This window comes from Prionailurus viverrinus, chromosome B2, assembly GCF_022837055.1.
Source record: "Prionailurus viverrinus isolate Anna chromosome B2, UM_Priviv_1.0, whole genome shotgun sequence".
NCBI classification, from domain to species: Eukaryota; Metazoa; Chordata; class Mammalia; order Carnivora; family Felidae; genus Prionailurus; species Prionailurus viverrinus.
This window is the reverse complement of record NC_062565.1, coordinates 33,512,645-33,533,736: the sequence shown is the minus strand read 5'-3', so window position 1 is coordinate 33,533,736 and position 21,092 is coordinate 33,512,645. Positions and strand designations below refer to the sequence as shown.

Here is a 21,092-nt window from a genome sequence, read left to right as displayed (position 1 = left end):
TCTATACAGATCCTTTGCTTGTTTTTAAATTGGGTTGTCTTTTGTTTACTTGTCAGCTATTATTTCTGCAAATATTTTTGTCTTGTTTTAATTATCTACTGCAGCATAAACCACTCCAAACCTAGTGCCATAAAACAGCAAGCATCTTATTAAGCTCACAGATATATGCATCAGAAATTCATTCAAGGGATAACTGGGAAAGCTTTACTCTGATTCAAGAATTCTGGGGCTTCATCTGGGATGCCATGAATGGCTGGGAGCTGGGATCACCTAGAAGTGAGTGGCTTCTTCACTCACATGGTTGGCTCCTGGACTGGAATGTCTCAAAGACCAGCTCAGCAAGGACTGTTAACTGAAGCACCTACACGTGGTTGCTCTGTGTAGCTTGGATGTCACTTCCAACCCGATTCTATTGGCCAAGAAAAGAACACGTATGATGATAGATATTGTTGCAGCCATCTTTGGAAAATACAATCTGCCACATGTCTTCTCTCTCCTTGCCTTCTAGGACTCCAAATACAAACATATTAATATTGTCTCACAGTACCTGAGGCTGTTTTTGTTTTTCAATATTTTTTCTCTTTTCTTCAGAGTGGATAATTCCTGTCTATTTTCAAGTTCACCAACCCTTTCTTTAGCCATCTCCAATCTGCTGTTAAGCATATCCAATTAATTTTTCATTTCAGGTATTGTACTTTTAAGTTCTAGATTTTACATTTGGTTCTTTTTATAGTTCCCACTTCTCTGCTGAGATTCTCCATCTATTCACTTATTATTACCAAGTTTGTTTAATGTCCTTGTCTGATAATTTCAACATCTGAGTCATCTTGAGGTCAATTTCTATTGACTGCTATTCTCAACGAGTCACATTTTCCTTCATTGCACATCTAGTCATTTATTATTGTATACTGAACATTATTGAGATTCTAAATCCTGTCAATCTTCCTCTGAAGAGTGAATTTTGTTCTAGTGGGAAATTCACTTGTCTAGATTCATACTCCAAACTCTGTCACCCCCATAAGAGGCAGCAGCTAAATCTCAGCTCAATTCTTTCAGCTAACTATTGCCTTTTCTAGGCTTCATGAAACCTTTCCCCATGCATGTCAAGGATTTGGACAGAATTTAAAAGCAGACTGTAGGGCTCCCTCTTCTGTTGCTCCCTCCTTTCTGAGATTTCTCCCCTCATTTCCCAGCCCCTCTTATAGTCCTGAACTCTATTCTCTGACTCCCCAAGCTAGTAAAACCATAGATTTTTGCTTGAGTACTAGCCACCGCCCACCATGCAAACTGGGGAGTATCCTCAGGCAAAAAAGATTTATGAGAAACCTACCCAGTACAGTTCCCATCTTTCAAATTTTCTGTCAATTTCTGCCTGATTTGGTCACTTTCCAAAGTGTTTAAATAGTTGTGTGTGGTTTTTTTTTTAATATACTGTCCAGAGTTCATAATTGTTATCTGAGAAAAAGCTAAGTCGACATAAGATACTGCTATAGCATTAGAAGAAACCTTTTATACTAGATCTCATTGGTATTATATCCTCCCCAAAAGGCAACCATGATTTGAGTTACCGAAAACACATATGACCAGATGTGCACAAATGTGCCCTCTCAAAACAGTGTGATAAATGGTAATAGATAAATCATCCTCTTAGTGATTGCTTATCATAAAAAATTGAAATATAAAAAATATAAAGAAAAAAGGAAAAGGTATAAAAGGAAAAAATAAGTTTCTAATACACACACACACACACACACACACACACACTGACTAAGCTCACCAGGTGACCCAAATCAGTCTTCTAGGACTGAGTACTTGCAATCTGGCCCACTAGCAAGGATCCAGGCATGTTACATATGGACTCCTCATCTAATTGACTGTTAACATATTTGAGTACCACCTGGAATTATGGCTGTAAGATAGATAGATGTATAAAATAGAATTATCCCATATATACTCTTCTAAAACTTGCTTTTATTTTCAATCAATATGTATCTTAGGCATTTTATACTGTCAAATTTCTTTTTAATAATTGGAGACTACCCACAAGCAACACTTCTGTATGGAGCATTATAATTTATTTAATAAGTCCCTATTGATTACTCTTTTACATTACTCTCATTAAATAGCCTTATAGGTTTTTCTCACTTGTTTGATTCCTTCTATAGGATGAATTCATAAAAGTGGAATTATACATTTTACATTCTGACAGATACTGACAAATTTCCCCCCATAGACATGATATTGATTTACACTCTCAATAATTGTAACCAATTATACAAAATTCTGAACATCCATGGTAGCTATGTAGTCAATGAACTGAAGCCCTCCCATTTACCCTACCTTCCCATCCCAATACTAGACCAGTTAATATTCTGGAGATTCTGGAGAGTTCTCTTTCCTTAATGCTCAACAGTTGCCCTGATGAACATTCTAATTCCCTTCCCTAAGCTGGAAGCCTTGCTAAAACCTAGCCTATTTAGCTGAAGCCCTAATGCCCTGTCTGGTTTGAGCCAGCCTTCTTCATCTTCTTCTTATTGTTTAAAGGTTTTATTTTTTTAAAGTAATCTCTACATCCAACTTGAGGCTCGAACTCACAACCCCGAGATCAAGAGTTGCATACTCTACTGACTGAGCCAGCAGGTGACCCAAACCAGTCTTCTTCTAGAACTGAATACTTGCAATGTGGCACACTAGCAAGGATCCAGGCATGTAAGGCATGTTACATATGGACTCCTCCTCATCTTACTGACTGTTAATGTATTTGAGTACCACCTGGAATTATGGCTGCAATTTCTTAGCCAATGTCTTTTCTACATAACCTTTTATTGGTCATTCTAGAATTAGAACTAAGATAGTGGGGGCTCCTCATCAACTGTAACTCAGAAATAGCTGCCCTCTTCCCTCTCAATTCTTTAACTATTCAGTTCCCATAGTGATTAGGTCCCAGATTCTTTCCCCTATACCAGTCTTGAAGATATTACACCTCATGTCCCAAGTCTTAGAATTAATGAAATCTGAATATTATATTTCTAATTTTAAGACTTACACACAGGCTCTTGGATTAGCCAAAGTGAAACTGCCCATTGCTAATGCTCAGAAGAGGCCTATTCTACTAACAGATATTGTTGGTTATTCACTACTGAAATGTGAACAGAGATTTCTCCATGGCATAGCCTCAAACAATTATTTAGAGAAGTGTGGCACATAAATTATCTGAGTTTCGAAAACCACTGAAGGAGGAAACTGAGGAAAAAAGATTCCATACACAAGGCTGTCCTTAATTTTTTAGCAGAATTTGCCATAATTTTGGCTAACATGTATGTTTACTTTAAAAAGCACAGACTGCTCAAAATGAGCTATGTTTCACATCTGATGGTGAAAGAAAAGCCCTGGCAAACCTCTGAGTAGTTTCCCCCACAGAGATCATTCAACGAACAAATACCTAAGATAGCATATTCACTGACTAGTATAAATTGGTTCAAACCATATAAGTAGCTGTGGAGGAAACAAAGAAGAGCTTAAAATAAAAACAAAGGTCTTGGGGGGCACCTGGGTGGCTCAGTCTGTTGGGTGTCCGACTTCAGCTCAGGTCATGATCTTGCAATTCATGGGTTTGACTCCTGTGTTGGGTTCTGTGCTGACAGCTTGGAGCCTGCAGCCTGCCCGGGATTCTCTCTCTCTCTCTCTCTCTCTCTCTCTCTCTCTCTCTCTGCCCCTCCCCACTGGTGCTTTCTCTCTCTCTCAAAAACAAAACATTTTTTTAAAAAAATGTCTTAGGGCAGGCACCTGCGTGGTTCAGTGGGGTTGAGTGTCTGACTTCAGCTCAGGTCATGGTCTCATGGTTCATGGGTTCAAGCCCCACATCAAGCTTTGTGCTGACAGTACAGAGCCAGCTTCAGATTCTGTCTCCCTCTCTCTGCCCTTCCCCCATTCACATTTTTTTCTCTCTCTCTCAAAAATTAACATTAAAAAAATTTTAAAACAACAACAAAAACAAAGGTCTCTAACCCTAAGGACTATGTGTTCCTCTAGAGCTAACATTGTGTCATTTCCATCTGTGTCTGGCACAAAGTCTAGGACAAGAATGCTCAATTAATTTTTATTGATTATAATACAAAGCAAATAAATGACAATTGCCAAAGAGATGGAATGAACTAAAGGGTATATCCAACAATCCAACTACATTCTATCACACACTGTAAGCCAACTATAATACTCTGATTAACTGGACATGTTAAACCAGGTTTAAGAGTGTCATATGTAAACACGGAAATAAACTTATCTGTGAAGTTAAGGTAGAAGGCACACCCTTCCCATTAGAGACAAGTATAAAGTACAAGTTTTTTTAAAAGGAGAGAGAGAAAAATAAGTATATTCTAAAAGCTGTGTCTAAAAGGGGTACCTGGATGGCTCAGTCAGTTAAGTGACTTTTTCCTTTTTAAGATTATTTATTTATTGAGAGAGAGAGCGGGGGGGGGGGGGCAGAGAGAGAGGGAGAGACAGAATCCCAAGCAGGCTCCTCATTGTCAGGGTGGAGCCCAGCGAGGGGTTCCAACTCACGAACCATGAGATGATGACCTGAAGCTGAAACCAAGTGTCAGATACTTAATCAACTGAGCCACCCAGGTGCCCCAAGTGACTCTTTTTTTTTTTAATTTTTTTTTTTTTTTTCCAAGTGACTGACTCTTAATCTCAGCTCAGGTGTTGATCTCATGGTCATAATCTCACAGTTTTAAGTTCAAGCCCTGTACTGGGCCTGAAGCCTACTTAAAAATTTTTTAAAAATTTAAAAATAAGCTCTGTCTAGAAGCCTTTAGAATAAAAAAATATATATCAGGAAAAATGAAAAAGAAGGATATTTCTCTGAGATAAAAATTATTTTTCAAATAATAGCTAACATTTAATAATTGCTTACTTTCTTCCAGGCACTGTCCTAATAAGCACTCTGTTTTAATTAATTGATTTCTGTCAATGACCCCATGATATAAAGGACAACGATTATCTCCATTTGACAGAAGAGAGAACTGAAGTATAGAAAGGTTAAGTAACTTGCCCAAGATCACAGCAAGCTAGGATTCAAAATCAAGCAGTATGGCTCAAGAACTTGCAGCCTCAACTACACTATGCCATCTCTGACTTTTAACAAAGTCAACAGAGGTGTAAAGGTCTGGAGAAGTTTGTTGCCTCAGACCTGGATCAATGGCAATACAGAATAAGCTGAGCCCTACCTAGATGTGTTGGTGTAGTATACAGACATCTATGATCTAGCCTCTGTCTTCCCAGTATCATCTCTATCTATGTTCCACCCTCAAACCCTACATTCCAGGGACACAGAACCATATGCAGTCTCTTAAAGGCACGCTACTGTTTCTCAGTTCAGTACCAATGCTCATGCAGCTCCCTCTGCCTGGCATCACCTCTCTGCCCCTGACTATCTGTGCCCCTCAGGCTCCACAGATAACTTCTTAATGCCTTGCTGAGCTTATCGTTTACAGGCCTGTTTTTCACTGGATGCAGTTGAGTCCTTGAAAGGGATGCCTGTCTCACTGTTTTTGGAGTTGCTGGTGCTTGGCACACAATTCAGGTGGTCAGTACAAGTTTCCTGATAGAATTAATGGATAAATGGTCTCAGAAACAGAGTCCTCAAAGGCAGCCCGGGGCCTGGGATTAGCTGAGGTGAAGGCTAGCTCCGTATCTGAGAAAGAGTGAACCACCACCTGCACCTGACCATCCAACTATCTTGCAGCAAATCTTCCTCAAAGAAACTGAAGAACCTCTCAGAGGTTTACGGGCTCAGAGGACTAAGGAGCCACAAGTCAGCTCCATCTGAAAGGAAGGGAGACAGTAAGGACTCTGCTGAGATTCAGGAAAAATACATTGCCTCTGTTAAGACATTTTCTCAATGAGAGAAATCAACCTCTGTTAAGACATTTTCTCAAATGAACTGTATTCCTGAACTGCAGCCCTTTCTTTAACATAAATTTAAAAAACACACAGATTTCAAAGAGAGAGAGAAAGAAGGAAAGAGGAGAAGAAAAGGAAAACAGATTTATCTAAGAAAAGAGAAATGCATGTTTTCAGCTCTGCCTGGGAAAGCACTAGACCACAGAGCTGGAGGCACTCAGCTTCAATGAACTTAGCCTATCCTTTTCTGGATTTTCTAGATTTTAGAACTCTCCAACTCTCTAAAGACACACACATGCCACAAACAGCTGCCCAGACCCCTACTCCTTCCCCACTGCCATGGAAACCATTTTTGGAAAATAAAAAACAAATTGGGAACTTTTAAGAGTATTTGTGGATTCAAAAGCTATGAAAGTAAGAGGAACTTAGGGAAGCTGACCCTGTGTGAAAGCGGACCCTGTGTGACCCTGTGTGAAGCTGACCCTCTGAATTAGAATTGGTCTAATTAGAGTAGCATTCCTTCTCCAAAATATGTTCTCTACATTCACCCCTGACTTAGCTGAAATCACATATCCTAAAGAACTGGGAATTTTGGTGCGAAAGTGAGAGGAGGAAGGCATGCAGGCTTGGGAGGGCGGTATGGTAGTGGAGGGCTGAGGGCAGAATTAGAGCAATGGGGTGCATGAGGAGGTGGGAAAGAGACATCAAGAGAAGAGAGAGCGTATCAAGAGCAAACTTCAGCTGTTTCAGAATTTAGTCTAAGTTAGCGATTCTCAACCCTGACAGACTCAATTCCATGAGTGGCACTGCCAAGAATGACATTTTCTAAAATAATGACAAACACTTGGTAAAGTTTGAAACAATCTTCCCGGAGTACCTGGGTGGCTCAGTCTGTTAAGCATCCGACTTTGGCTCAGGTCATGATCTCATGGGTTCGTGAGTTTGAGTCCTCTCTGCCCCTCCCCAGCTCATGCTGTGTCTCTCTTTTTCTCTCAAAAGTGAATAAACATAAAAAAAAAAAAAAAAAAAACCTCCCCCCATGGTAGGTGCAATCTAGAACATTCACTGTAGTTTAAAGTTGTACAATATTTTGTGTTTATTACAACAGAGTTAGACTCTATGTTTATATAAACGGGCAACTCACCTATGTAAACGTCTAACAAATACTCAAAATTCAAAAGGACAAAGGACAATGCTTCTTTGTGTGACATTATTCTGCATGATCTCAGCATCTCTAGCCCGCTAAATGCTGGTCACACTCCTAAATCACAACCATAAAAAGTCCTTGCTGCAATCTCAATGACCTAAAAGATTTTACTCCAAGGATTGGGAGAGAAAAAACTTTTTTCTTCTATTTCATCTCCACTCCTCCTTCAAATGGTTCCTTAACAACCAAGACCCAAAACTCCCATATACTGAGTTTATATGTAGTTAACCCACTATGGGTTTTGTGGGCTAACCTGAGAACCTATTCAACACTCAATACAATATTTCTACTAAACTACACACTCCCAATTCCAAACTTAGAAATAAAATTTGAGAATATATCATTCCATAAGTCAGAGACTTACATATACTAACCTCTCACCATCAATGTTCCAATTTTTTTTTTAATTTTTTTAATGTTCATTTATTTTTGAGAGGAAGACAGAGCATGAGTGGGGGAGGGGCAGAGAGAGTGGGAGACACAGAATCCAAAGCAGGCTCCAGGCTCAGAGCTGTCAGCACAGAGCCCAATGTGGGGCTCGAACCATGAACCGCAAGATCATGACCTGAGCCAAAGTCGGACGCTTAACTGACTGAACCACCCAGGCACCCCTCTTTTTTTAAAGTTTATTTATTTATTTAACTATAAAGAAGAGACAGAGTGCACAAGCAGGGAGGGCCAGAGAGAGAAGAATAGAGAGAGAATCCCAAGCAGGCTCCACACTGACAGCACGGAGGTCAATGCAGGGCTCAAACTCACAAACTGTGAGATCATGACCTGAGCCAAAACCAAGAGTCAAATACTTAACTGACTGAGACACCTAGATGCACCACTGTTCTAATTTTCTTAAACAATGGGCTAACATCCAAGCTACACATGACCAATGGACTATACAGATTAAGTATATATGTAAAATGATCATTGCTGTAGGCACATAAAACAATGTCAATCCAACAAATATTTGATACATCTAGTCCTTATTTTCGTAGCAAGAAGGTACAAACTACATACCCTTTACCTAAATTCTAACCTATAATATTTTATACTTGTTTTCTGCTTTACTATATAGATACTGATTGATTCTACTGCTTATAAATACTGGAAAATGTTCTACAGTATCTGATACTAATAAGTCAACATCAGTAGCAAGTACTTGCCTCATCACACAATGATAAAAGGTCTCAACAATACTGGATTTCCTTGACCCCTTGTCTCCCCACCACCACTATCCCTACTCCCCAAGTTTAAGGTTCCCTGAATTCTAGCCATGCATTCCCATTCCACACATCTTCTGCACTCACTCAAAGCATCTTCAAACTCTCTGGTTTTCAAGGCAGACAATGGACCACTATCCCTGCCATCAAGGAAGACACACTCCAGTGTGTGTAGAGAATTGAGCTGTGATGAAAAGAATCTTTTTTTTCTTTCAATGATTAAAGCCATACTTACAGATTTATTATCCAACCAGGTTCTATATTAGGTGAGAGCTAAATGACCTCTGATTTTTTTCACTCTAAGAATACAATATATGATTGTGCTATGTTCTTAGATTATGTATAAGTAAATTCACTGGACCCAACTCCATGTATATATTTCTGCTATTTCATCCATGCTGAGGTCAAAGTTTCTTCTTCATAGTATGCCTTGATATTAAAAACAACAACAACAACAAAACCAAAAAGCGATAGACAGGAATAGCCCCTGTTCTCTCCTCTCCTTAAGCACTGATACAAAGAGCATCTGAAGCTGGACGTTTAACCAACTGAGCCACCCAGGTGCCCCCCAAATGTCTAATCCCTTAGATATGTTAGGCACAACCTTAAAGATGTTGGGCTCAGTCAGTCAAGCATCTGACTCTTGATTTCGGATCAGGTCAAGATCTCACGGTTTGTGGATTCAAGCCCCGAGCTAGTCTCTGAACTGACAGTGTTAGCTAAGCTCTGAACTGACTGCCTGGGATAGTCTCTCTTTCTCTCTCTCTGCCCCTGTCCTACTTGCATGCTCTCTCAAATAAACTTAAAAAAAAAAAAAAAGAAAGAAAGAAAATAAAGAAACTAATAGCAATCTCTCTTGAGATTGCTCAACTTCTAGATAAATAGTAATAGTCACTATTTATTGAATACTTTTTCAGGACCAGGCATTTTTATAAATTACTTCTAATCCTCAAAATCACACTGTGCATTACTGTCTCCCATTTCACAGATAAGGAAACTGAGCTTCAAGAAGCTGAAAGACTTGCTGAACACACAGCTTATAAGCAGCAGAGTCAAAATGTGCGGCCACCTTCTGGAATCCAAAGTCCTGATTCTTTCTGCTACACTGACATGCGTCTCAATCAATTTTTCAAAGCAGGTAATTTCATGATTTGTGAACCATACATTAAGCTATTGTGTGTCAGACACATACAACCATATGGCTTTGAAATTTTTATTACTTTTAAATGCTACATTTTAAGACATAAGACACCATTCCAAGTAAGAAATTTTATGGGGTGGTAGTTATAAATTACCCTAATTATTTTTATTTAACCTGCCTAATTTGAACATTTCTCCAAAAAGATCTTATGTTTTCGATGTTCTGACATTTGCTTGTGACTAAAATTTACAAATAGATCAGAATTTAAAAACTAAAGAGAGGCAAATATAAAGTAGCCATCTGGTTTACCACAATGAAGTGTAAAAAAAAAAAAAAAATTTCAAAACATATCCACCAAAATGGCTAAAATGAAAAAGACGAAAAATACCAAGTGTTGACAAAGGTGCAGACCATCCAGAACTCTCAAACACTTCCAGTGGAAATGGAAATTGGTACAGCCACTTTGGAAAACTGTTTAAAAACATCTATTAAAATTTATCATATGCATATCCCACAACCCAGAAATTCCACTCTTATGCATATACCCAATAGATATGTGTACATTTGCTCACCAAAAGACATATACTAGAATGTTTCTACCAGCACTGTTCATTATAGCCCAAACTGGGAAGCTAACCAAATGTCCATCAATAGTAAAACATATCAATAAATTGAGGTATATTCACATAATAGAGTGCCACACAGCAATGAAAATGCAGAGTCTACAATTTGATTAATCTCACAAAATAACATTGAGCTAAAGAAATCAGACATAGAAGCATATATATTATATGATACCATTTATATAAAATACAAAAACAGGTAGAATCTATATTGTTAGAAATCAGGACAGTGGTTACTCTTTGGTAGAGATAATGACAGAAGACACAAGGAGGCTTCTTAGGTGCTGGTAATATTGTTTCTTCATATGGATGCTGATGACAAGAGTATACTCAATTTGAAATATTCAGAAGATGGGAAGCTTATAGTAGCCTAACAGTAAAGAGAATCAGAACGCCTACATTTGAATCTCAGTTCCATCACTTACTAGTTATGATTTTGGGCAAGTTCCTTAACCTCCCTGTGCCTCATTTCTTCATCTATAAAATAGGCCTAATAACTACCACATAGGGTTAGTCTGAGAATTACATCATCATAAGACTTATTTATACAGTTGGTTATTATCATTAAGTATTTGCTAAGTAAAAAAAAAAAATGCTTTATTCTGAAGCAACATAAGAAAATGAAGAAGGGAAACAAAGACATATAAGATTTGACTATTTCTAGAAAATGCACAGGGCACCTGACTGGCTCAGTTAGTTAAGTGTCTGACTCCTGATTTGGGCTCAGGTCATGATCTCACAGTCATGATTACTTTTTAATTTTTTTTTAATGTTTATTTTTGAGAGACAGAGAGACAGACAGAATATGAGTGGGGGAGGGGCAGAGAGAAAGGGAGACACAGAATCTGAAGCAGGCTCCAGGCTCTGAGTTGTTAGCACAGAACCCGACGTGGGGCTCAATCTCACGAACTGTGAGATCATGACCTGAGCCGAAGGCAGAGGCTTAACCGACTGAGCCACCCAGGCGTCCCACTCATCGTGATTACTTTTGTCTCAGCCATGTATCAGGCTCCACACTGGGTGCGGAGCCTGCTTAAGATTCTGTCACTCACCCTCTGCCCCTTTCCCACTTGCTCTGTGCACATGCGAAAAAGAAAAGAAAATGAACAAAATAATTATTTAGGAAATGAAGGCAATAATAAGTAAGGTTTAGTAAAAAGGGGCATGACCCGGGAGTTAAAACTACTCCTATAAATCTTCACCTAAACAGACCCTGGGCCAGCAGTCAGTTTCTCTGAGCCTGCAGCTCCCCACTGTCCACTGGGGGTTGGCCACAATGATCTCCTCAGGATGATGAGTAATAACAAGGGGAGGCACTGATCACGAACTAAGAGGGCTGAGCCCACAGTAGGGTCTCTTATTCTCCAAGAGGACTCTGAAATCTTGTATGCCTCTGGATTTCATTAATACTTGTTTTTAAAATACTTATCATGCCTATCAGCCTTCTCTCTGTCACTCGGGGTCACATTTCTTGCAGCTATTTAGAGTAAATAATTAAGACTTCTGGTAGGCTTCTAAAAGAGCCAGTCAAGTGGGTTGCTGTCACCCATACTACGGAGGTATTCCTAACTTCTCTGGTCATGTTATAATAGCTACTCTTTATTAAACCCTACTTATATGCTGGGCCCTATAATAAATACTTTATCCCCAATCTTCAAAACAATGTGCTAGGTACTTAGTATTCTTCATTATTCTCATCTTTCACAGATAAGAAAACTAAGGCTCAGAAAGGCTGACCCATTCAAAAGGGCAGAGCTGGAAGGTGAATTAGGCTTCTCTGGCTCCAGAGTCCCATGCTCTTTCCACGAGCCACAGTCCCTTGACTTACTTGACAATCAATCACATTTCTTACAAAAGGACATTAGCTAAGGTGAGCTAAAACAAAAATAATCTAATTTAGTGAAAAATCAATTTTGGATTTTTTTTAATGATTACTTTTGTTTCTAAGTAAAGGTCTCCTCCTGGGTCAATTTAAATGAATACTGCACATTGAAACTATTTGTATTACACAGCAGTCATCCAAACCATAGGTTAAAGCCCTTAAAAGATATTTACATTTCTTCCCTGCTGAATCCCCAGTGACCAGATCAGGGCCAGGCCTAGAGCTGGCACTTAACAAAAACATCTTGATGACCACTTCTCTCAAATCTTGTTTACCAAAATACTCTACTGATAAGAAGGATGCATTCTAACAAAACACTTTAATATCTTATACTTCATGACCAAAATTAAACATGAGAGAGAGTCACTGAAATATCCTTCCTGCTGTTAAGACACTCTCCTCCAGGTCAAGTGGCACTGTCATCATCCACAAGCAATTATTAAACACCTACAAATATTTATTTAACATACTGAGGTAACTCAGTATACCTTCTCTTCTCTTTCTCCATGAGATATGGCAAGCCACAGAAGCTGTGGCTTCCCTCCAGGCAGGCCAGCCTCTGCAGGTATCGTAGAGACCATACAAAGACACAAATGTCATACATGATTAGGCCAAAGGCCCAAGGAGTCTGATCTGTCCCTCAAATAGACCCATGTCCTACCACCTTTTCCTGGAGCCCTGATATTGCAGACCCAAATAACCTTCTCTTCCTCTTCCCTATCAACCGCACAACACTGAGGAACCCAGAAATTTCTCCCAATGTCTGTCATACCTACTCCTACCTCATCTAAAAGAGATACTTTGTTCATCTCCAAGGATCCACTGAATAAGTCAGTGTATAGTATTAAATTTTTTCTTTAAAAACTTTATATTCATAGAGAGTACACAGAATATGTGTGCACTAAGCTGGATTCTATTCCATTACTTTACCTTCCATTGCAGCTTGGGCAAGTTGCTTATCCTCTCTGGGCTTTAGTTTCCTCAGCCATAAAATGAGGAGAGTGAAACTAACTAGTCAGGGGTTATTCACCTAGTTCCAGGATGCCTTGAAAGATTTAGGCATGTGCTTTGAGGGTTAATAACTCTCCCCCATAATTTATATAAAAATTACCTGTTTGCATATGTGTATTTTTCTGGAGAAGTCTATGGCTTACATCAAATTGTCAGCCAAGTCATGGCCCCCAAAATAACTACAGCCCATGTTTAACTGAGCACTTACTATGTGCTAGGCACTGTGCTAAGTCTACATATATTTATTCATGTAACCCTCACAATAACCCTGTGAGTTAGATACAATTATTGTCTTCATTTTACAGTTGAAGAAAGTAAACCAGAAAGAGCCTGGGCTCTTAAACACGAGGCTATGTTGGGTGAGATCATCTCTAAATCCTAAAATTCTCTGATTCTATGTTTATTTAAATGAATAGTTTTCCTTTAGTTAAATTTTCTGTACCACTCACATTCATTAGTCCTACCTTTTTTTTTAATGTTTATTTTTGAGAGCGAGAGCGAGAGAGAGCGCACGCACCAGTGGGGGAGGGGCAGAAAGAGAAGGAGACACAGGATTTGAAGCAGGCTCCAGGCTCTGAGCTGTCAGCACAGAGCCGGAGGCGGGGCTCGAACTCATGAACCGCGAGATCATGACCTGAGCCAAAGAAGGACCCTCAACAGACTGAACCACCCAGTGCCCCTAGTCCTACCTTTTTTTTAAGTGACTCAGGACCCTGAGATCAAGAGTCAGATCCTCTATCCATTGAGCCAGCCAGGTGCCCCCATTAGTCCCACTTTTAAATCTTTATACAGAACAACCAAACTCATGGAACATCCCAGATGAATGCTACCTGAAAAATAATATATTAGAAAACTAATCTGAGTAAAGGGTCCAAAGGCACTTTCCAGTCCCAGCCTCCAATCCGCTTTTACTTTTACAACATGGTGATTAACTAACAGATGTATCTGAATCTAATTACTAAAGTCTAAAATCAAAGAACAGTAAATAAGCCAGAGTATCAGCCTGAAAGGGGGATGCAGCGGCAGCAAAAGCTTCTCACCATACCAGTCATCAATCCAGTGAAAAGACCAGGAAAGGTACATTGGTCCAAGGCCCCTGTGCCCCCGGTTGACTAGCGACACCCCCCTAATCCCACCTCCTGAAAACCACTGATCAGTGTGGACAAGGCTTGAATCAGTCTCCCCTTGAGATACAAAGGCTGGTTAAAAGTATTAAGGCATTCCCAAATCCTGCCTTGGAATAAGAAGAGAAAACTAAGTGAAAGGCTTCCAATTTTTGCACATACCGGTTCTGACAACCTGCAACAGTAACACAGGAGTCAGCAGTTACCCAGTTACTGGAAACTGTTTTGCCGGACACCAGCCTCCCCCCCCCCCCCAAATTACTGAGGGACATAACTTTGCTTAATAAATGGCTGCAAAGAAGTGGACTTTGTTAGTTCATTTCACAGGCTGTCAAAAATCCTCCACATCTTAAAGGGAAGGTTGTTGAAACTTTATGCCCAACTCTCATCACCTTTATCCATTTGGTTTGTGTAATGAGAAAAGAAGCAAAGGAGGGAGAAAAGAGATCAAGGGAATGGCCCCGGGTGCAGGGATTATATCCTTTCCAGGGGTGATGCAACAGGGTCAGCCAAAGAAGTGGAGGAGCTGGGAGCTTCTAGGAAGGAAGAAACCAGTGTCGGAGTTGGAAATCCGAGCGGAAAATGGATTATGAAGGACTAGGGGTCACGGTTATTTAGAAGAGGCCGGAGGATAAAGGGTCTAGTCTGGACCTAGTACCAGGAAGGAGAGAGAGAGGAAGCGGTGGAAGGGTTGGTGGGGCCGGTGAGGAGGCGGGCAGAGGAACCAAAGGGGAGAGGAAAAGGCAGGGTCGGACAGGAAAGGGTGGCATCCCTGGGGGCCTCGGAGGGGACGGTCTGAGTGTCTGGGGGACGTGCAAGCGAGGACGGGGTGATCTGTTCGGCTGTGTGGGAACTGAGTGCGGGGGCGGCCGGCCAGGAGGGATACGGAGGCTGCAAGAGTGGAGGGGAGAGCCTGGAGTGCCCCCCGAGGGCAGGAGCGCCCAGCACTGGAGGGCCCAGGGCGAGGGAAGAAGAGTGGTGACAACGGTCGGGGCCAGCGGAGCGGGCCGGAGGCTGTCCAGCTCGAGTTGAGGCGAGGGCCGCCACGGAGTCCCGGCTCGGGCTGAAGAGAGGGAGACCGGCCCGAAGCAGGGGGTACGGGAGGAGGGTCGAAGGAGGTTAGGAAGGGCCCCGGGACGGCTGGGGACCGGCGCTGGCGCTCTCACCGGGACAGGTGCTTCAGGATCTGCTTCTTAATGATCCCGGCCATGCCGGAGCCGCGGCCCGCGTGGAAGGCAGGCGGGCAGCTGTGGCCTCCTCAGTCGTGAAGAGGCGGCCCCTCAACTCGCCGCGGCGCGGGGACCGGATGCCGCCGCCACAGCCGCCGCCATGGCGCTCTCCCGCCCCTGCCCCGGCGCCGGGAGCTCCGCCACGATCCCACCCACCCGCGCGGCGCCGCGGTAGCCAGCGGGGAGCGACGCGAAGACCGCGCGCTGCTAGCCCGGCTCGCAGCGGCCGGAGGCGCGCGCTGCGAGAGGGGCGCGCGTGACGAGGGGCGGGGCTGGCGCGTGGTGAGGGGCGGGGCGAGCGCGCGCACGCGCAGCGACGGGTGGGAGAGCTAGCTCCGTACTCTCTCCCTGTCTGCCCTGCGGTCAGCCACTGGAAGGTTTCGCCTCCGAGCTATACAAGGTTCACACTCCGGCAATTGCTTTGAAACATAAGGGAAAAGGCGGCATGTTTGTGATTTTTGGCAGGAATTCGCCAGATAATTGCGCAGCCCCTGGCCCATTTCTCGTTCACTTCCTTCATACGGTCATTCTTTATTGGTTGAGCACCAACTAACGCCACTCCAGGAATCGGACTGAGGAGTGACGAATAGTCTCAAGAACGTCACGGACCCTTAGAACCACCGCGGTCTGCTGCTTTGTGCTAAAGAACTGAGAAGGGGGCGCCGTGTCACCGTCTATCTTGGTGCTCCTCTTAATCTCTCCCTGGCTAACCAATAGGCAAATGTTTACCCAACACGTAAGGAACTGAAGCCCAGGAAAATAGACGAAAAAGCTTGCCCACAGCCACAACTACTTAGTGAGACTCAGGACTAGAACCCAAGTGTTCTTCCTCTCAATCTAGTTGCTATTTCCACTCTATTTCGTTCATGCATTTACAAGTGTAACCCATATGCTGGGGGACATCTGTAGAACCGGTGGCAAAGATGAAAAGATGGCAGTTTTCTGGACTTAAATCTTAGAGCAAAATCCTGGTAAAATACTCTCTGAGACAGGCTTACAGGAAATCTGGCCAGTTATTCATATTTGTGAATAGGTAATGTATGCACCTAATACGTGCACATAATACAATTGTTGCCTGATTCCAGAGATAGTTTAAGCATGGTCAACTATATAAATGTTAAATTTTTTAAATAACCAACAAAATTCGTGTATTCCTATGTGTACCTTGTAATAAATTCAATTTTCCCTAGAAGTTCCCCCAAATTACCTTTAAAAAAAAAAAGTTTATTCCTGAGAGAGACAGACAGAACATGAGTGGGGAAGGGGCAGAAAGAGAGGGAGACAACAGAATCCGAAGCAGGCTCTAGGCTCTGAGCTGTCAGCACAGAGTCCCACGCGGGTCTCCCAACTCAGGAGCAGAGTGGTAAGACGCTCAACCGACTGAGCCACCCAGGTGCCCCCAAAATTACCTTTTTTTTTTTTTTACGTTTATTCATTTTTGAGGCAGAGAGAGACAGAGCATGAATGGGGTAAGGTCAGAGAGAGAGGGAGACACAGCATCCGAAACAGGCTCCAGGCTCCGAGCCGTCAGCACAGAGCCCGACGCGGGGCTTGAACTCACGGACCGCGAGATCATGACCTGAGCTGAAGTCGGCCGCTTAACCGACTGAGCCACCCAGGCACCCCTCAAAATTACCTTTTTAAAAGGGAAGCAAATAATCCTCACCCTGGGTTCTACTACCCAAATCCCTCCAGCAGGACTGCACAGTCTATCATTATTTGTCCCTCTGTCCACCTTTCAACTGAAAACATTCCAGGAACCAATAGATCCTATGGAAGAAGTTTCTTGCCAGGATTATTGACCATTATCACTCCCTCCCAATTCACCTGCCAGCTGCAGCGGCCTTGAGGCAATTTCTTGCATTTTGTACTTCTTTTCCTGGAGAACCCTAGCAGCTGATTGGATATCTGACATCAGTTATGTAAAACAAAGCCTCCCCAAGCTCAGAAACTCAGAATCCTTGTTGAACAATTCATCATGCCTGGTGAATGAATTGTTTTTGTTGAAAGGAAAAACTCATGCTCTAAAAAAAAAATATGGCCCCTCTAGGGACAGTGGAATAGGAGAATTCATAGTCTAACGAATAATATTAATGTGTTTATCTTTACCTGCAATGCTAAGAATGCAAAGGCATATAAAAATAAAAGAGGGTACCCTGGTGGCTCAGTTGGTTAAGCAACGATCTCTTGGCTTTGGCTTGGGTCATGATCTTACGGTTGGTGAGATCAAGCCCCATGATGGGCTCTGCACTGACAGCGTGGAGCCTACTTAAGATTCTCTCTCTCTTCTCACTCTACCCCCTCCCACTCATGCTCGCTCTCACTCTCTCAAAATAAATAAACATTTAAAAATACTTTTAAAATAAAATATAAATAAATAAAAGGAACTTGGGCCCAATCCATACTTTTTTTTTAAAGTTAAACATTTTGAGATGATTGTATGTTAACTTTCAGTTGGAAGAAATAATGCAAAGATATTCCTGTATCCTTTACTCAGTTCCCCCAAGGGCAACATGTTGTAAAACTTCAGTATGATATCACAAACCAGAATGTTGACATTAATACACTCAGTATACAGAGCATTTCTACTTTTCTGATATGAATGTCTTTTATTTCCTTTTCTTGACCTATAGAGCAGGCTACAATTCCTGGCACTTTGTTTAATAGGTCTGGTGATGTTACCAGATAGAGAACAGGTTCTGCTGCTTGCCACTCAATCAATACTTGGGAGGCAAGTGATCCGTGTGAAAGGAAAGGTTGCTTTATTCAGGAAGCCAGCAACCAGGGAAGATGGAAGGTTTTAAGGGAGTAGTCATGGCGGTGGGGCGCCTGAGTGGCTCAATCAGTTGAGCAAATGACTCTTGATTTTGGCTCTGGTTGTGATCTCATGGTCATGGGATCAAGCCCTGCATCAGACCTCACTCTGAGCGTGAAGCCTGCTTGGGATTCTCTCTCTTTCCCTCTGATTCTCTCTGCTGCTCATGCTCTGTCTCTCTTTCTCTAAAACAAGAAAGATGAAGGAGGAGGGAGGGGGAGGAGGAGGAGGGGGAGGGGGAGAAGAAGGAGAAGAAGTTGTTATGGGAAAAGGGAGGGGGGCTATGTGCAGGAGAAGCTGGTGCCCAGGCGGTTAAGTTTGTCCTTTGTCAACATGACCCTGAACAGATTTGCTGACACCAGTGGCGACTGTTTTTGAACGTAGTCAGATCTTATCTTCTGGGAAAGATGAGTCCTTCACTGCTCAAGGCCAGTGGTCTGAAAATCTCAAGGAGACTATGTTAGTTCTGCTACAGACCATGGGACTTTGGTCAGCAAGCAAGGAGTGCATAAGCTTGAAGCAAAGGGACCCTTAAGACCAGTTGGAATGCTGTTACAATGAAAGCACACATACTTTCTCTGTTCCCAGTCTTAGTAGGAAAGCATTCAGTCTTTCACCATTAAGTATAATGTTAACTGTAGATTTTTTGTGCATGCTCTTTATCAAGTTAAGGAAGTTCTCCTCTAGTCCTACTTTTCTGAGAGTTTTTATCAAGAATAAATGTTCAATTTTTTCAAATGTTTTTTTTTCTGCATTGGATGTTATATTCATATGATTTTTCTTTACCCTGTTAACATGGTGTATTACACTGATGGACTTTCAAATTCTGAACCAGCCTGCATCCCTAGAATAAACCTCATTTGGCCATGGTATATAATTACTTTCATAGATTGCTGAATTCTATTGTTAATATTTGCTTAAGAATTTGTGTATATTTCCTTGATGGCTAATGATGTTGAGCATCTTTTCATGGCTTAGAAGCCATTTGTATATCTTCTTTGGAGAAATATCTATTCAGATTCCTTTTAAATCAGGTTGTCTTTTTGTCATTGAGTTGCAATAGTTCTTTTTATATTCCAGATACAAATCCTTTGTCAGATATATTATTTGCAAAAAATTCTCCAATTCTGTGAGTCATCTTTTCATTTTCCTGATTGTGTCCTTTGATGCACAAAAAGTCTTTTTTAGACCCTAGAAGCAACTTCTCAGCTCTTTCTCGAACCTCAGTCAGGTTCAGCCTACTCGCCTCCACTCCAGCCTCCACCATGTCCAGCAGGGTGACCCAGAAGTCCTATAAGGTGTCCACCTCTGACCCCCGGGCCTTCAGCAGCCACCCCTTCACTAATGCACCTGACGTCCACATCAGCTCTGCCCTGTCCCAGGTGGGCAGGGGAAGCAGCTTCAGGGGTGGCCTGGGCAGCAGCATGAGTGTGATTGGGGGCTACAGCAGGGCTGGGGGGTATGGGGGGCATCACGGCTGTCTCAGTGAACCAGAGCCTGCTGAACCCCCTTAAGCTGGAGGTGGACCCCAACATCCAGGCTGTGCGCACCCAGGAGAAGGAACAGATTAAGAGCGTCAACAACAAGTTTGCCTCCTTCATCGACAAGGTGCAGCATCTGGAGCAGCAGAACAAGATTCTGGAGACCAAGTGGAGCCTCCTAGAGCAGCAGAACACTGCTCAGAGCAACATCGACAAGATGTTCGAGAGTTACATCAACAACCTTCAGCGGCAGCTGGACACCCTGGGCCAGGAGAAGCTGAAGCTGGAGGTGGAGGTTGGCAACATGCAGAGCCTGGTGGAGGACTTCAAGAATAAGTACGAGGAGGAGATCAAAGAATGTGCAGACATGGAGAATGAATTTGTCCTCACCAAGAAGGGTGTGGATGAAGCTTACATGAACAAGGTGGAGCTGGAGTCCCACTTGGAAGGGCTGACCGACGAGATCAACTTCTTAAGGCAGCTGTACTTCTGGGACACGTCTGTGGTGCTGTCCGTGGACAACAGCCACTCCCTGGACCTGGATGGCATCATTGTTGAGGTTAAGGCCCAGTACAAGGAAATTGCCAACGCAGCCGGGCCGAGGCTGAGACCATGTACCAGATCAAGTATGAGGAGTTGCAGACATTGGCTGGGAAGCACGGGGATGACCTCCGTCACACGAAGACGGAGATTTCCGACGTGAACCAGAACATCAGCCAACTCCATGCTGAGATCAAGGGCCTCAAAAACCAGAGGGCTTTCCTGGAAGCCACCATAGCTGATGCTGAGCAGCGTGGGGAGCTGGCCGTTAAGGATGCCCATGCTAAGGTGGCCGAGCTAGAAGCCTCCCTGCAGCAAGCCAAGCAGGACATGGCCCAGCAGCTGCGGGAGTACCAGGAGCTCATGAACATCAAGCTGGCTCTGAACATTGAGATCACCATCTGCCACAAGCCGCTAGAAGGTAAGGAGAGCAGGCTGGAGTCTGGGATGCAGACCATGAGTATCCACACTAAGACCACCAGCGGCTACTCAGGTGGGCTGGGCTCAGCCTATGGGAGCCTCACGAGCCCTGGTCTCCGCTATGGCCTGAGTACCTTCCAGTCCAGCTTCGGTCCTGGCAGGGGCTCCACTTCCCTCAGCTGTGTCAGTTCCTCCAAGGCTGTGGTGGTATAGAAGATTGAGATCCGTGATGGGAAGCTGGTGTCTGAGTCGTCTGATGTCCTATCCAAGTGAACAACCAGCCTGCAGGGGGAAGGAGCCATGCAGGGCAGCGTCGAGAACAGGAGGCCCACCTAATACTCAGCCCATCCTCAGCCTATCCTTAGGGGAAGTCCACTGCCCTGGGTACCCCTCTTGCCCATGCCCCCAACTAAAAGCCAATTCAAGTGTCTTTTCCCAAATAAAGCCTCAGATGGCTCTGCCAATCCCCCCCTCAAAAAGTCTTTTTTTAGTTTGTTTGCT

General features: G+C 42.9%; 2 protein-coding genes across 2 annotated transcripts in view; one reads left to right on the top strand and one right to left on the bottom strand.

Moving 5' to 3' along the window:
- BLTP3A (bridge-like lipid transfer protein family member 3A) overlaps window positions 1-15,559 on the bottom strand; it is a 71,558-nt gene extending 55,999 nt beyond the window's left edge. Inside the window, exon 1 of the mRNA XM_047859405.1 lies at window positions 15,273-15,559. Within this exon, the coding sequence (XP_047715361.1) occupies window positions 15,273-15,316 (44 nt within the window). The 5' untranslated portion in view covers window positions 15,317-15,559. The remainder of the gene's footprint in view (window positions 1-15,272) is intronic.
- A 3,841-nt stretch (window positions 15,560-19,400) lies between these two features.
- On the top strand, window positions 19,401-20,864 carry LOC125165973 (keratin, type II cytoskeletal 8-like). Its single transcript, XM_047859540.1, is given in 3 exon segments — window positions 19,401-19,595; window positions 19,597-20,218; window positions 20,221-20,864. Coding segments are annotated over 3 exon segments (1,446 nt in total). The 5' UTR covers window positions 19,401-19,415.
- Window positions 20,865-21,092: the final 228 nt, after the last annotated feature.